Raw genomic sequence first — 18377 nt, 5'->3', positions numbered from 1 at the left:
ATAGGTTAGGAGGTTATTACGGATTAGTGGACGGACAGTGAAAGTGGAATATAAAAACGCATCTGTAATTGCTAGACGTGAATATAAACATTTATTAAAGAGAAAAGAGGACTTCAATAAATCCTTAATGGATAAGCTTGTAGCATCTATAAGTAGTCAAAAGGAATTTTGGAATAATAAGAATAATAATAATAATAGAGATTCTCAGAAAAGAAAACAACCTAGACATAATATCCGTTGTGACGTTTGGTTTCAACATTTTCAATCTTTATTACAATCAAATGTCGATAACGCCCAAAATGAAGCTGAATATGACGATAATGATGCTATAATTGATGATGAAGCTGATCTTTACATGAATCGACCAATTTCTAAAGAAGAGGTACTACTGGGATTAAGAAAACTTTAAAATGGTGAGGCAGCTGGTCCTGATTGAATTGTTAGTGAATTGTTTTGTTGTTGTTTTTTAAAGAAAAAGAATTCTTCTAATCAAGTAGTCCTTTTCTTTATTAGATTATTTAATAAACTGTTTGACAATGGTGTATACCCTAATTACTGGATAGAATCTATTATTTTGCCCATATACAAGAAAGGTGGTGTAAATAATTCCACCAATTATAGAGGAATTTCTTTAGGTGATATAAGCGGTAATTTGTATGGGATATTTATCAATAAAAGATTACATGAATGGGTTGATGAAAACAATATAATTGGAGCTCATCAAGCCGGTTTTAAAAAAAAGGCTACAGTGGACCCCGTGTTTACGTTGCTTTCTCTTGTCAAAACCAGTTTTCCTTTAACCGCTTTCATTGATTTTGAAAAACCGTTTGACTCTATTAATCGAAATCTTCTTTGGCCAGTTTTTATTAAGGACTGGTATGAGAGGCAAACTTTATAACTGTATAAAAAGTATGTATAATATAGTAAGAGTTAGAGTTCGTTGTGGTGCCAAACTGACTGAATTTATCAACTGCACAGCTGGAGTTCGACAGGGTGATGCTTGTAGCCCAGTTTTGATTTCTCTTTTCATAAACGAACTTGCAATTCAGGCAATTACTAATGGGAGACACGGAAGGCTTTGTTTTCAAATGTATCCGACACTGGTTAAGGTTATTGTTCTGTAATGTTGTTCTATTAATAGTTCTAAGAATCACATGACTTATCACATGTCCATCAAAGGGACCCGGATGAAAACAGCAGTTGTCCTGTCGCCATCTTTATGTTAGATCTAATAAAGTTACTTAGAACTCCTCAGTATCGAGTCTGTATTATTGCAGTGTATGAACACACACACGCTCGCACATGGTGTCAGAAGTAAGTGGTTAACTTTAGTGACTGTCGAACTGTGAAATTATTGGGGACATCCTGTGTTTGCAACAGAATAGCGTAGGTAGCAAGTACAGCTATGGCTTTTAAACCACCAAAGTCGTTTCCGTTTCATGAGCCAGCGGCATGGCCGGCTTGGAAAGAGAGATTCGGACATTTTAGACTGGCTTCCAAGCTGTCAAAAGAGGAAGGTGAGATACAGGTCAGTAGTCTCCTTTACGCAATGGGTGCAGATGCAGACAGGATATTCAAAACGTTTGATTTGAATGCCGATGATAGGAAAGACTATGAGAAAGTTCTGGAAAAGTTTGATGATCATTTCATTCCCCAAAGAAATATTATTCATGTTCGTGCTCAGTTCCACAAGCGTGACCAAACGTCAGATGAGTCCATTGAGGAGTATGTCAGAGCACTCTACGAGCTAGCAGAGCATGCAGATTTTCCAGACAAAGAAAACTGCATTCGAGACAGACTTGTACTGGGAGTCCGAGACAAAGAACTCTCACAGAAGTTGCAGCTAGAAGCCACGCTTACTCTGAAGGTAGCAGTGACAACAGCACGTCAACATGAAGCAGTCAAGCTCGAACTTCAGGAGCAGAGAGGGACTACAGCAGCTGCAGCAGACCATGTATACCACGACAAACATCGCCCTACAAATAGTGGACAACAGAAACACCAGACTCCGCACACTCCACGTGGTGGCAGGAGCCGAGGTCGAGGCAGAGGCAGAGGCACGGGACTGAGAGAGCAGTCACTGTGTCAGTGTGGGCAGTGTGGTGATACACACGCCCAAGGAAGATGCCCTGCGAGAGGAAAGACATGCCGTAAGTGCGGCAAGAAGAATCACTTCATGAAGGTCTGCCGTAGTGTAAGGGAAGTCCGAGAAGAGTCCGAGGATGAGTTCAGCATTGATGCAGCAATAGTGGACGACGATAAGTCGAAACCATGGGTTGTCAAACTCAAGATACGAGGAACCATTGTGCCATTCAAGATTGACACAGGTGCGGACATCACTATCATCAGTGACAGAACATTCCGACAACTGAAGAATAAGCCAAAACTTCGGAAGTCAAAAGTTTCTCTCACGTCTCCCGGAGGCAAGCTGGCAGTAGCAGGAGAGTTCCATGCCGTGACAAATGTGAAAACCAAAGCATACAAGTTAAAGGTGATCGTTGTGAAAAACAGTTTGTGTAACAACCTGCTTAGCAGAAAGGCAGCGGTCACAATGGGGCTAGTGTCACTTGCCACCAGAGACATAGATGAGATCTTCGGCACGACAGGTCTCATGAAGACGGAGCCAGTTCACATCCACCTCAAGCCGGGGGCCAAGCCATACAGTGTGCCGGCGGCTAGGAGAGTACCATTTCCACTCCAGGGAAAGGTTAAGGAGGAACTGGATCGTATGGAGAAGGCAGGAATCATCCAGGCGGTCACAGAACCGACAGACTGGTGTGCACCTATGGTGCCGGTAGTAAAGCCAAACGGGAAAGTGAGAGTATGTGTAGACTACAAACAGCTGAGCACAGCGGTGAAGAGACCAAGATGCATGCTTCCTAACTTGGATGACATTTCGCCAAAGATGGCTGGGGCTACCATCTTCACCACTCTTGATGCAGCGTCAGGTTTCTTCCAGATCCCGATACAGGATGAGAGCAGGCTACTGACAACTTTCATCACTCCTTATGGGAGATACTGTTACACACGTGTGCCTATGGGTATCTCTCTCAGTCCAGAGTGTTTCCAGACAAAGATGAAGGAAGTCCTGGAAGGTCTTGAAGGCTGTGAGGCAATCATGGACGACACAATTATCTATGGAAAGACACTAGAGGAGCATGACATTCGCTTGAAGGTGGTGTTGGACAGAATTGAACAGTCAGGACTCAAATTGAACAAAGCAAAGTGCCAATTCAGGCAGAAGAAAGTGAAGTATTTTGGGCACGTGGTCAGTCAGGACGGGATCGAGCCCGATCCAGCAAAAGTCAGCGCCATCAAAGACATGCCACCACCTCAAAACCAGGCAGAGCTGAGGACAGTCTGAGGCATGTTCAGCTACTTGACAGGATTCGTGAAAAACATGGCAGACACTCTGAAGCCTGTGACTGATCTGCTGAAAAAGGATCGAGTGTTCAGTTGGGGCCCAGCACAACAGAAAGCATTTGATGCTGTGAAAGAGCTGATAGGCAATGCAGGAGCCAGAGCGTTCTATGACCCCAAGCTAGAGACTGTAGTCAGTGCAGACAGCAGCAGCTATGGTCTAGGAGCATGTTTGATGCAGAAGCATGGAGACATATTGGTTCCGATTGCGTTCGCGTCAAGAACACTGAGTGAGGCAGAGAAGCGCTATGCGCAAATTGAAAAAGAATGCTTAGCGTCGGTGTGGGCATGCGAGAAATTTGCCGAGTATTTGATTGGCTTGGACAAATTTGAGTTGCAAACGAACCACAAACCATTGGTTCCACTCATGAAGTCGAAAGACATTGACCAAACTCCAATTCGCTGTCAGAGACTGTTGATGAGACTTCTCAGGTTCAACTTTGAAGTTGTGCATGTTCCAGGAAAGAGCATCGTTGTAGCAGACACTCTCAGCAGACAGCCTGTTGCTCATACTGCAGCAGACGAAGAGATGGAGACAGAATCCTACGTGAAGGCGTATGTTGATTCAGTGACGTCATCTTTTCCTGTTACGGACCAGAGACTTGAGAAGCTGAAGTCAGAGACTGTACATGACATAGAGCTACAACAGGTGATGAGCTACGTTTGCAACGGGTGGCCGAAGACAGTTTCCGCTCACCTGCAGGCGTACCAGCAAGCACAAGGGGAGTTATCTCTCATTGATGGCTTACTAGTGCATGGAAGGAGGATCGTTGTTCCAGCAAGCCAACGTCAGCACATCCTTGAGAAGCTGCATGAATCTCATCAAGGAATTCACAAGTGCCAGGAGAGAGCACTACTCTCTGTTTGGTGGCCAGGTCTCCGCCGAGATCTCAAAGACTACATAGACAAGTGCAGAGAGTGCAGAGAAAACAGATCAACACAACGCAGCAAGCCACTGCGACCTACTGAGCGTCCATGGCAGAAACTTGGAGCAGATATTCTCACGCATCAGGAGAAAGACTATCTAGTAGTTGTTGATTACTACTCCAGGCGGCTAGAAATAGTCCATCTACACAGCAAAACAGCAGAAACTGTCATAGGGAAGTTCCGTGACATTTTCAAAACTCACGGGATTCCATATGTGGTTGTGTCAGATCACCAACCCTTCCTTTGTCGTCAATTTCGTGATTTTGCGCAGAAATTTGGCTTCACGCAACAAGCCAGCAGTCCTGCATTTCCACAAGCCAACGGGGAAGCAGAATCAGCTGTGAAAATCGCCAAGAAAATTCTGAGCCAGCGTGAACCAGACATTGCACTGTTGAACTACAGAGCGACGGCACACTCTAGCACTGGAGCCAGTCCTGCCAGAGTGTTGATGGGAAGAGAGCTGAAAACTAAGGTTTCAGTTCTCCCAGAAGTTCTACAACCGGAACCATTGAGGGACGTAGATGTGCGTACAGCAGACGAGAAAACAAAGCGTGCGTACAAACTAAAGTACGACCACAAGCATGGTGCAGTCAGTCTCCCAGTACTTAACACAGGCGACCCAGTATTGATCAAACTGGACAATGAGAAAAAATGGGAGGCCCAAGGTACTGTTGTCGCAGCGGATCCTGAAAATCGCACTTACCTGGTCAACTCGCCGGCAGGTGTCCTTTGACGCAACCGTAAACACCTGCAGTCGCTGCCTAGGGAATCCAGTGTAGGCGTGCCAGCCAGTGGAAGTCCACCAGCAAGCAATGAAGGTGGGGTTCCAGATCAAAACCCTCCTGCAGTGCCCGCAGTGCCAGCAGTGCCAACACCATCATCTCCACAACCTTCACCTCCACCCCAGTCAACTCACTACAGCACCAGATCCAGCCGTGGTTACATCGCAAAGAAACCTTCACGTTTCCGGGAGGAAGAAGCAAGGATCACATCATAAATTTTCTTTTTTTTTAAGCTCTGTGTAGCTAGAGCTTTATTTTTATTGCTAAGCTCAGTGTAGCTGGGAGCTTATGCAATTTATGGCCTTTTTAGGTTTCCTGCTTAGCTCAGTGTAGTTGGAGCTATGCAGTATTCTCTATTAATTTTCAGTTCAGTGCAGTTGCACACAGTTAAGGCTCAGTGTAGTCGAGAGCCAGTTCTATTTGTTTAATTCAGTTGGATTTCATTTCATTCCTTTGGAAGTATTACCAGTGTGGACATCAACTTCTTTCAGTTTGGAGTACAGTGCCAGATTGTTCCCACTACAGGATAAAGCAGTTTTGTTTTGTTCTTTTCTTTCATACATAATTAATGAGCTAAAACTTTCAGTTTATTAAGATGTATGAATGAAGGAACTGGGCATGGAAGTGACTGATTGAAGTCTGGCTGAGTTATATAGACTGTGTGAGTGAATGAAGTGTGCATGAATGATGAATGCTTTTGTTTTGGAAGTTTAATTGGAAAATTTTATTTGGTTATAAGTTGAGTTTTTAGTATACCAGTGATATTACAAATTCATGAACAGAATGAGACAAATGAAAAAAAAAAAAAAACCCAATGAACAAGAACTTTTATTTCTTTCTTGGAAAAAAAAGGGGGGGGGGAAGATGTTCTGTAATGTTGTTCTATTAATAGTTCTAAGAATCACATGACTTATCACATGTCCATCAAAGGGACCCGGATGAAAACAGCAGTTGTCCTGTCGCCATCTTTATGTTAGATCAAAGTTACTTAGAACTCCTCAGTATCGAGTCTGTATTATTGCAGCGTATGAACACACACACGCTCGCACAGTTATTACAAATTAATGAGGACATATTACCTCGTTAAGCTTATAACATGTTGTTTGATTTGATACTAGAGGCAAAGTAAATTGGGTAACAAAGATACGCCACTGTTTATTTGACTATGGGTTTTGTTTGGTTTGGTTTAACCAAGGTGTTGGCAGCATTCAGACATTTATTTGTGCTTTTCGCCAACGTTTGATTGACTGTAGATGGCAGAAATGGTCTTATCATATCCAAAATAGTGAGATCTGATTTTTATAGGAATTTCAGCAATGTCCCGGACTTGAAACCATACCTAATGTTAAATATGGGCAGACATTTATATATAACGACAAGATTCAGATTAGGTATTTCTGAGTCAGTGGTTCATCATTATCGATATAGAACATGTAATGACAGTGATCTGATTTGTCCATTATGTAAAGATTCTACAGAAAATGAAGTGCACTTTGCTCTTTGTTGTCCACCTTTGAGGAATATTAGAGAAAGATTTATCAAGCATAAATATTATAGACAACCAAATATGTTTAAATTGGACCTATTATTGTCTTCAACCTCCTGTGAAATTGTTAGATACCTTGCTTTGTATTTATATAAAGCTTTCAAAGTACGAGAAACCATTACGTCATGACAATACTGTTTCGAATGCATTATATTTCGTTGCTCGGCTAGTTTTTTTTAAAATTTGGAACTGGTGTTATATCACGTTTTCCATTTATGTTGCATTATGGTGTTTGCATTGTATTATGTCCACATACCCCTTCATAAGGGGCACTGGCCTATATATGAATAAACCATCCTGAATCCTCTCTCTCTCTCTCTCTCTCTCTCTCTCTCTCTCTCTCTCTCCTTTGTCTTGCTATCCTTATCCTCAATAGAAAACAAAAACGGATACGAGAAAGGACAGAGACAGAGAAGTAGGAAAATGAGAGGAATATGTAGGATTTCACATTGCTGGAGAAACGGAAAAGAGGGCGGGAGGTGGGGCGGAATCGGCACACGCAGAGAGACATAGGTGTATTCATTCTTCAAATGAAAAAGACTGACTTACTTACTCGCTTATTCAGTAACAAGTGTGTCAGGAAAGCAACCTAAAAAGCGTCAAATAACAAGCAAACCAACCAGTCAGCCTAGTAAAACAACCAACCAACCAATGGACAACCTCACTGCACCAACCTGGCAAACTTGAGCGAACAGATGGTGGGGTCTGGTGAAGAGACGGGAACTGAGGAGAAAGGTGAAAAGGTAAGTTCTCTGCAACACAAACATAACATAGCACGCACTGTCAGCGATCTCCATAACGATGATTACAATATAGTTTGACATAGTTTGAAATAACTGATATGACTGAATGTGATGAATGAATTGTGCATTACCAGTGCTAGGAGAATTTAAGATTCAAAGATTCAACTCACCATCCTGTTCAGCCTCATGTTCTCTGCAATGCCTACTGATGCCTTCAGAGATGGCGATGTTGGAATCGGCCTAAAGTACAGAACAGGTGGCAAGTTGTTTAACCTCAGAAGGCTTCAAGCAAAAACAAAGGTCATGACAGACATCATCAGAGACTTTTTGTTCGCTGATGATTGTGCCCTCAACGCTGGATCTGAAGCTGACATGCAACTCAGCGTCGACAAGTTTGCCACTGCCAGCAGGAAATTCGGCCTTACCATCAGCACGAGGAAAACTGAAGTTCTCCATCAGCCAGCCCCAGGGAAACCCCACGTTGAGCCCAACATCACAGTCAACGGTCAGAGACTCAGTGCAGTGGAGCGGTTCACATACCTTGGCAGCACACTGTCACGAAATGTGACCATCGACGATGAAGTGAACGTCAGGATTGCAAGAGCAAGCGCAACTTTTGGTAGACTCAATGCAAATGTCTGGAACAGAAGAGGCATTAGTCTTGAGACCAAGATAAAGGTCTACAGAGCAGTAGTTCTCCCCACACTACTGTACGCCTGCGAAACTTGGACAGTGTACCAACGACATGCCAAGAAGCTGAACCACTTCCACACAACATGCCTCAGGAAGCTACTGAACATCAAGTGGCAAGACAAGACCCCAGACACAGAGGTGCTCGCAAAAGCCACCCTTCCCAACATCTTCACCATCCTGATGCAGTCCCAGCTTCGCTGGGCTGGACACGTGGCGCGCATGCCAGACCGTCGGCTGCCCAAAAGGCTCTTCTATGGCGAGCTGCAACAAGGGAAGAGATCACACGGAGGTCAGAAGAAGCGCTTCAGAGATACTCTGAAAGTCTCTCTGAAAGCGTTTGATATCAACCCTGACTCCTGGGAGGAATCTGCAGTGGACCGTGACAAATGGCGCGCTACTGTGCACAAAGGCGCCAAGTTGTGCGAGGCCAACAGGACTGCTGCAGCTGTTCAGAAGAGGCAGGCCAGAAAGTCACGGGCAAACAAGCTCCCTGACAATGGTATGCCTGTCTTTGTCTGCCCCAACTGTCAGCGAACATTTCGTGCGCAGATTGGACTATTCAGCCATCTGTGCATTCACAGATAGATTCATGAGTATCCTCCCCCCCACCCCACCACCACCCTCCCCCCATCCCCCAGCTGGATGACAACGATGGTCATCATCGATCTCGATGGACACACCACCACCAGTGCTAGGAGAATTTAAGATTCAAAGGTTCAAAGAAATTTAATCCTTTTGCCCCTTTTGGAGTGTGGAGGATACAATAACAATACATGCGGGGGGGGGGAGGGGGTGTAGAGGATGAGGTATGTGTGTGTATGCATGCCTACACTGTGGGAGCAACGGAATATTGGAACGTGCGGGTGTGTATATATATATCTATGTGTGTGGGGGTGGGGGATATGGGCGTATGTGTGTGTGCTTGTACTCTGTGTGTGTGTGTGTGTGTGTGTGTGTGTGTGCCGTGGAAGTTGCGATACGTAGCCTAGAAATGAGTGTGTGGAGGAGGGGGATAGAGGAGGTGCAGGGTAATGTGTGTGTGAGGTGTGTGTGTGTGTGTGTGTTGGGGCTCATGTACGTTTATGTGTATTTGACTGTGCTTTCATACCTGTGAAACTGCATGTTTGGTGCATATCTGTTATACGTATGTGGGTGTATGTGTGAATGTGTCTCCATGTTTTACATTTATTTGCTTATTTATCATCATTGTTGTCTTCTTTCATTATTATTATTATTATTATCATCATCATTATTATTATTATTATTACTACTACTACTACTTTTTTTATATTATAATTATTATTTATTTATTTATTTATGTACGCTTATAGATGACTTTTTTTTTCAAGGCCTGACTAAGCGCGTTGGGTTACGCTTCTGGTCAGGCATCTGCTTGACAGATGTGGTGTAGCGTATATGGATTTGTCCGAACGCAGTGACGCCTCCTTGAGCTACTGAAACTGAAACTCATTGAATCACAACTTCAGTCCAACGATGTCTCCGAAACACGCAAAAATGCACACCCACGCAAGCGCATATACACACGCGCTGATGATGATTTGCAACAAAACAAATCAAACTTAAACATACTGATAAGTATGTTTTAGATGTAACAAAAGTTACACAACCTTTCCAGGTTTTATGAATTTTCTTAGATTAAGTTGTGTTTTCTTCCCAACACTGAATAAATTGCACAAACCGAACATTGACATATGTGATTTATATTTATGTGATATCAATTTATTTCGAATTACAGTATTTTGGGGACATTCTAAAACAAAATGAAATTCATCCCCAACAGTACCCATAATTATTACATTCCTTGCAAATTCTGTTTTCTCTGTTTTCGCCTTCTCTTCTTCGATCTGCAGTTTATGGCTACCGCAATGAAATTTTATCAGAGGACATATGTAAGTATCTGGAAGTTGTGAGATATATTTTTCTTGACAAAAGTTGGGTTTGATGCTCCTATAGAACAGACATTTAGTACTGTCTTCAAGCGATTTTCTCCATGACTGAATGTACATATTTTTTTGACTTTGCGTGATATTTCGACAAAAGAAATCCTTACTGTGGAATGTATGTGAAAACCAAACACAGTCATAACCGCTGTTAATCAAAATATTCTTGATGAACTTTAGCCACTTTCATGGGAAATCCTTATATGAGAATAATCTGTATAAAGCAGAATATGCTTTACATGATAATTTATCAGTTGCATCGTCAATTAATCCTGACCAAAACCGCATCATTCTACACTTTACAAGAACTGAAATGGGAACTATACCTGTTTCACCAAGTAGCATATTTGACACTGTGTTTCGGTGTAGATGAAAAAGTGTTTTCGGAAACTTCATTTGCAGTTTTTCTAACACATGAAGATTCTCATATCCCGATATTTCACATCCATATAACAGAACTGGTATAACCATTTTCTGATATATGTCTGAAACAACGTGTAAGGATACTTCCTGCTTTCTTGCATTTTGTAACAACGAAAACATTGCCCTATGTGCATGGTCATATGCTTTCTTTTTCGCTAGAAAGAATGTTCCAGTCCTACTGAATTCTATTCCAAGGTACGTAAATGAATTGACAAGGTCTACTGTTTCTAAACCGAATTTAAACAGATCTTGTGTGTTCTGTTTAGACTTGAAGATTACAATTTTAGTTTTTGAGACATTGACTTCAAGTTTCCATTGAACACAATACTGTAATAAGGCATCTAATGCTTTCTGTAAACCCTGCTTCGAATCTGATAAAAAGAATCTGCATCTAGAGAAGTAATAAACGTATATATGCCGAAGAACTGTTTTCACCATCAAACGCATTATTGTTTTTAGTGTGAATTGTAACAGAATGGCAACCGAATATTATCAAAAACCTCTCCGAATCATTCAAATAAAAAGAAAAAAGCAATGGAGAGAGATTTCCTCCTTGTACTCCTCTAAAACTTCCGAAAAATTCGGATCTGTTATCACCATACACATGCACATAAGAAAGCATGTTGGTGACAGATCAGAAAGTCAGTTTTGACAGTAATCTCCAAAAGTGTCGTTTGCAAGTAGACCATAGGATATTTTGACGTGAGTATTTGCGAACGATGCTGCACAGTTACTGAATGCTCTCAAAATGGTGTGATTGTGTGTGGTGTGTGTGGGTGGGGGTGGGTGGGTGGGGGGCGTGGGGGGGTGTTTGAATGTGTGTTTGTGTCCATTTGTGCATATGTGATCAAAACCAGCAATACAACAGTCTGGTGCGATGTTCCATTAATATATTATGTCTGATGAGTTAAAAACCTGCTTCTGTTATAATTATCCACATTTTCACAAACCTGTCGTTCGCAATAAGACTTGCCTGTTCGCATTTATCAGGCACCCCTGTAGTCTGCAAGGCCGAGGGGGTTATCGTGCACCCCCCCACTCCCCCACGTCCCCCCCTCCTCCCCACCCCACCCCCACCCCCACCCCTTTCCACCCAGAAAGTGATGTAGACTTCTTAAAATGTTATTCGGTGTGTGCTGAACGTACTCAGACTTACTGCCCTTTCGCTCCCCGGTCAATGAATTTAAGACATGTTTCCTTTTTAATAGGGTCTTTTCTATTCAAAGAAATATCCAGATTTGAAATATATTCATTCATCCTTTCACAATTAAGGCTTGTTTTGGCCTACTGTCAAAACATCGACGATTTAACGTAAAATTGTCCGGTAGTTTTATTTTATCACTTCAGTATCACTCTTTCCGAAATTATATTTACAGAGAGACCTACAGGGGTCTTCTAGAAATGATGTCAGTACGTTTGGATGAACATTTGACCCTTCGGGGGGTCACACTGGTCGAGTTGCTTCCCCTACCTCCAAAATGCTGTTTTGCCAGGAATCGCCTTTTAAGTCGCTTTTTTTTTTCTTTTTTTTTCTTTTTTGTGGCTAACATTTACATATGTCATGTTCTCCTGCTTCAGAATGTAATAAAGACTGATTTGAAGAATTTTCGTTCAAAATACATTAGGTGATATCAGTCAGGAAAATGAATTTACCCACTTACCACTTCCCCCTAACACTCACGAATAAAGCAGACTGGTTTTAAACGTATTCAAAGAGTGTTCTGCGATGATTTCACAGTTGTTTTCCACACGGAGCCACACGAGTTGGGATCTTGAACGTAACTGAGGCTATTATGGGGCCAGGCTGATGCTTATAATTGTAATAAGATCTTATTTACCTCTCCAATCCTAAAACAGCAAATATCTCAAGAATGTGATTTTATGGGGGCGATAGTTTTATAGTTTGCTTTTGTTTCCAATCGGCGGTTAACTACTGAACAGCTTTCGCCTTTCTCCTCAGTTCCCGTCTCTTCACCAGACCCCACCATCTGTTCGATCATGATTTCAGATTTACATTTGTTTCGTTTATCTATGTGTTAAAAAAATGTACTGTTACGTCGTTCACTGACAAAATGTTGTGAAAGGAACGGAGTTCACAGAGCCCCGCTGTGGCTAATGAGGAACAACTGACGGGCAACAGCCCGGTAAAGCTTTCCTGACGTCAATCCAACTTTTCGGAAAAGACCAAAGCCTACAACCTCCCGGCGTCACTCACCTCAGGGTAGTAGTCAGCGGTAGGCACCAGGTGAGCCACCAAAGACTCCAGAGATCCGGACAGCAGGCTGCCGTTCTGGAAAACTAGCGTCTGCAAAGAAACATGTTTCACAGCCATACAACAAACAGGTACGCCACTTATCAAGTAAACCTGACATTAAAAGCAATACAGATCCATATACGTTCAGTCAGGTATGAGTGCATGCATATATATTTGTGTACTATCAGAGTGGATTTCTTCTACAGGTTTTGCCAGAAGACAACAATTTTGTTGCCATGGAATGAAAGAACAATGAGGCTGGAAGAGTAAACAACAATAAAGTGTGGTAACTCCCTACATTTACAAGGTACACAACTTCAAGTCAATGCTGCTTATGCTACCGATTTAGCCAGCAGTGTGAGCTGGCTGAATCAGCAGCATTAGCAGCACTGACCTGATGTTTTAATCATGTGTGTGTGTGTGTGTGTGTGTGTGTGTGTGTGTGTGTGTGTGTTAGAGTGTAACAGTTGTAGTACTGAGAGTATATGTTACTTTGTGAGTTTTATGCATTGTGTTTTTATAATATTATTGATTCTGTTTTATGTTTCTACTACTTTTTATATGCTTTCTTGTTTCACTTTAGGTACTGGATTGTAAAGTGCTTAGAGCTTGTTTATGCTTGTGTTATAGTGCTATATAAACATAAAATATTATTATATACTATTATTATTAAGTTATGTACCTTGTATCTGGAAAAAGTTACAACTCTTTATTGTTGTTTAATACTTTTGTTGCCATGAGTTCTTTTTCAGTGCGCCAAGTACGTGCTGCAAACGGAACCTCCCATCCGAATGACTAGACGCTCAGTCTGATTTTTCAGTCAAACTTGGGAGAAAAGGCAAGAGCGGGAATCGAACCTTGACCCTCACGAACACTGCACTGGCAAATAAGCGTCTTAACCAATCTGCCATCTTAATACACTTGTAAAACTCCTCTTCTAGCTATTTGCTTTAATTCAGCGCTGTGTAAAATGCATTTTCTTACGTTTACACTCAAAAAGAGAAAAAGATTCGACTAAAATTTGCTGTGAAACCCCTTCATTGCTTCAGGGCGGTTATTTCCGTCCCCTTCCGGGGTGCAAAAAAAGGTAGCCCAGGACGGAAATTCATGTCCGCGTCATTGTAGGAATTTTCCTATCACAAAATCATCAAATCATATGAAATTGTCATAATGGGGTAGTGTGTTCGTTTTTCTTTTCTTTTTTTACACTGAATGATATGCTATTGGAAATAGTTTCCTTTGTTGTCTTTTTTCATCATTAACCGTAAGTTTCGTTTACCACGATATAAAAGCAATGCATACAACACACACACACACACACACACACACACACACACACACACACACTTCCTATGATGGGTTTTAAGACAATTAAATGAGTTCTGATTTCTGATTTCTGAGTTCACACACACACACACACACACACACACACACACACACTGAGTGTAGAGTGTACCTTATCCGAAGACAGACACTCGGGGGGAGCCGTGTAGCCAGCCCCATCTATGCCAAACATGTGGGACAGACTCAGCATCGGTCCTCCGTGCCCTGCATGTCGCGGCTGCAACACCACCATCCCCACTGTTATCACCAACATCGTCATCGTCATCAACACCATCCTCAATATAATTAGCAATGCAACGTTTTACTATGCGTGTCCGCAAAGAGAGGAAGGAGATGGAAGGTGGGGGCAGGGATGGAACTGAAGAATAATTTGGGCCTCTTCGGTGCACGCCATACAAGTCAGGGCAGCAGTTTCATGTTGTTGTTGTTGTTTTTGTTTTTTTTTGTTTTTTTTTAATCTACTTTTTGTTCCTTCTGATTCTTTCTTTCGTTACAAGAAGCTGGATGTGACAAGTTAATGTCTGTTCTGAGGGAAAGATGATAATAATGACAGTAATTACGATGGTGATGATAATAATAATGATAATAAGAAGAAGATTAACAGTAATAATAATAATAAGCTCAGGGCGTTTTACATGAAAGAAAAAGTTACAAATTACATAAATCATTCATGACTGCTCTTTCTCAAAACCCCTCGCTCCCCCACTAGCACCCACACCCCACCCCTCTCCCTCTCTCATTCGGCATGCATCCAAGGTGAGCTGACAAGGGTGGTGTTGGATAAGAAGGAAGCTGAGAGTGCTTACTGACAGGTTTTAAAAAGATGAGTTTTAAAGAAGAGAGAAAGGCAGAGATAGAATCATATGCACGGATATGATGAGGAAGGTTGTTCAAGATATGAGGAGCAGCAAAGAGAAAAGAACGTTCACCATAGGTTTATGTATTGACACGAGGAAGTTTCAGAAGGTATCAGTCAGAGGAAGAGCGGATAGTTCTTGTGGAAGAGCAATCACTGATAAGGTCAGAAAGGTAGGTAGGTCCCGCGGAGTGGAAAGCAGAATAGCAGAGACATGCAACTTTGTATTTAATTCTCGTTTCAGTGGGGAGCCAGTGTAGAGTGCAGAGGTGGAGAGAAATGTGATCAGTACGTGGGACTCTGAGTCAGACGGGCAGCATTGTTTTAAAGCTTTTGAATTCGCTGAAGAAGATTATGCGAACAGACTGTGAGAAGAGAATTATAGTAGTCGATTCGTGACAGCACAAAAGCAAAAATAAGAGAGGGGGGTTGTTGAAAGGTACTGACGGATAGAGCTGATCCGACGAAGTTCACAATTGACTGTGCGTATCAGATCGACTACCCGAGCGTGCATACTGAGGTTTAAGTCAAGAATGATTCCAAGGTTCCTTGTTGATTTAGAAAACTGAACTCTGGCGTCACCAACCACAACAGAGGCAAGGAAAGAAACATATGTAGACATTCTTATCAAGGAAATAATCATAGCTTACACTTTTTCATCATTTAACTTAGTTTGTTGAATAATAATAAATATGATCATGATAAGAGATAGAACATATAGACAGAACATATATGAGAGAGAGAAAGATGCATCGAAAAGGATTCTTTTTCTGATTCTTTTATTCTCCCTCTCTCTCACTCTGATTTTCTTTTTCTTCATTTTCTTCTTCTTTCTTTCTTTCTTTCTTTCTTCCTTCCTTTCCTTTTATTTTTTTTCTGTCTTCAGATCTCTGATATGATAAAACATTCAACTGTGTTTACAATTAAAGTGGAAAAACGAAAATCGGTCTCCGTGGCCAAGTTCTGCTCCAGCACGTTATACTGATAATGTGTGGGTGGTGTGTGATGTTTCACCAACCACTGCCGTTTCTGGTGGATGAACGTGGACAACACGCCACTGAGGGGAAGAGGAAGAATGGATACTTGTATAGCACACTATCCAGAAATCTGCTATAGAGGCTTCACAGAAACACTTTTGTTTACATAACACATTACATCAATATTACATACACACACCCAAATGTGTCTAAACACACACACACACATACACGCGCGCGCGCGCGCGCGCACGCACGCACACACACACACAATGCATACATACATTTTAACATACTAATGTACCTAACAGCTACCCTCAACACATACGCACACATTGGCACGCACAAACACAAATATACATAAACAGACGTGCGCGCGCGCGCACACACACACACACACAAACACACACACACACACATTCATATACATGCATGTAGTTATGTACACAGACATATGTATAAACACACTGTCAGGTGCAGCTAACGCAAAGGAAGTGGACCTCCACAACTGAGTTTGTTGCTGTGGGAAAAGTTTTCATACGAGATTTAAAAGATGCAAGGGAATTAGAATGACGGAGGGTATCAGGGAGCTTGTTCCACGTCTTTGGCGATTGAAAAGAAAACGATCTGTGTCCATAGGTCATACTTCTGAGGTATCCTGAGAAGTCGAGTATCAGAGGAAGAATGGAGCTGGCAAGACGGAGTATAGATATGGATGAGTTCAGAAAGATACTTGGGGCCAGATCCGTTGACTGCAGAAAAGGCCAGAGTGGATAGCTTATAGTCTTTACGATCAGCAACAGGCGATCAGTGGAGAGACTGAAGGAGAGGAGAAACATGGTCAAATTTAGAAGCTCTGCAAATGATTCTGGCAAAGGGAGAGGGAGGTGCAACAACAGACACCCATATGGTGAAGTGCCTGAACACGACCATGTTTGGACTGGCAATGTGAATGGGGAGGGAAGGCCAATGACACTGCCCATACCACTGCATGAACTCACTGAGGGAAGATTCCCCTCAACCGCACCCCCACCCCCCACCCCCACTCCCCCTGCTGTCCTCTTTTCGGTTACAATGTCCTGATCAGCTTCCCCTCTAACACAACAACAGTGTACTGGAAATATTTTCTTTCGCCCACTCTCTCCCTCCCTTTTCAAATAACTAACGACAACACTGTCACTACGTCAACTACTAAACTTCATTTTGTGTTCTTTGGCATATCTTCCTAACTTGGACTAAGGAAGGGGAAGACACCGCCCCCCCCCCCCCCCAACGCCCCTCCCCCCCCTCGCCCCCCTCCACCCCCGTCCCCCAATCTGGTATCGTTGGTAACGGGACAGGGTTTTCTTCCTACCACACAAATATGAGTACATTTTGACTTTGATATGAATTTAAACTTGAACATTATATGTATTTCTCGAGGACCTTTCCATAATTCATTTTATTGTCATATCATCATGAGTATGGCATAATCCACGATTGTCCCCTTAAAACTGAATGCGTACTGTTCACAATAAGGTTTGTGGACGTTCACTCCGCCAGTCACACAGTGGTGTGGAGGTTAAGAAATGTGAATATATCATAATTTTATACCTTCAGAATTTTTTTTTCAAAACTCTGTCACATTTCTATTCCTCATTTCACATACACTAGAAGACACCAAACATTCAATAATGATTTCATGTCAGTGTTGCCAGTGCTTGTGACGACCTGTTTCTTGCTGAAACCGAGTTGGCAATGTCCACATTTCTTCTCCTATGCCCTTTCCATTCAGTTTGTTTCGAAGACGGAAAAAGTTGTAAATTGGTTGTAGCCATATGCTCGTTGATGTCATACCCCCTGATGGTGACGTGCTACCAGTTCCCCCCCCCCACCCCCCTCCCCCCCTCATGAGACTCTGCTGCCACGACTCGGCGGACAAGAACTACGACACCCCAGCTGGAAGATGTCATCATTGGACCCATGCTGACAGCCTGGCCATCCAAGCCAAAGTCCAGCCGAGATCGTCAGGTACGCACACTGTTAAAGCAGCATGTCCGACTGGTCTGCGAAGACGGCATCCTGTTCAGGCAGACAACGGATCCCAAACTTGGAGTTTCCAAGCAACAGGTCCTCCCAAGCACACTTCGCCCTGATGTCCTCGAGATGGTACACGACCGCATGGGACATCAAGGTTACGAACGGACCATGGATCTGCTGAAACCCCGTGTTTACTGGCCAGGTATGTACGCTGACGCAAAAGCATACCTTTCCAGATGTCAGCGCTGTACTATGAACCACCTGCCCTCCAAGATTCACACCCCAGTTACCCCCTTACTGGCCAGCCGCCCACTGGAAGTCCTAGCCCATCGACTTCACCAGACTGGAACCTGTGAGTGGCGGCCGGGAATCCATCCTGGTTGTCACGGATGTCTTCAGCAAGTTCACACAAGCCATCCCAACCCGCATCCA

General features: G+C 42.7%; 1 protein-coding gene across 1 annotated transcript in view; it reads right to left on the bottom strand.

Moving 5' to 3' along the window:
* LOC143292306 (ras-GEF domain-containing family member 1B-like) overlaps positions 1-14352 on the bottom strand; it is a 44710-nt gene extending 30358 nt beyond the window's left edge. Inside the window, exons 1-3 of the mRNA XM_076602493.1 lie at positions 14206-14352; positions 12711-12800; positions 7350-7427 (exon numbers count right to left, since the gene is read on the bottom strand). Coding sequence (XP_076458608.1) covers positions 7350-7427; positions 12711-12800; positions 14206-14352 — 315 coding nt within the window. The remainder of the gene's footprint in view (positions 1-7349; positions 7428-12710; positions 12801-14205) is intronic.
* Positions 14353-18377: the final 4025 nt, after the last annotated feature.

Source organism: Babylonia areolata, chromosome 18 (assembly GCF_041734735.1).
Source record: "Babylonia areolata isolate BAREFJ2019XMU chromosome 18, ASM4173473v1, whole genome shotgun sequence".
Lineage (NCBI taxonomy): Eukaryota > Metazoa > Mollusca > Gastropoda > Neogastropoda > Buccinidae > Babylonia > Babylonia areolata.
The sequence above is the reverse complement of the archived record's forward strand: the minus strand, read 5'-3'. Positions and strand labels throughout refer to the sequence as shown.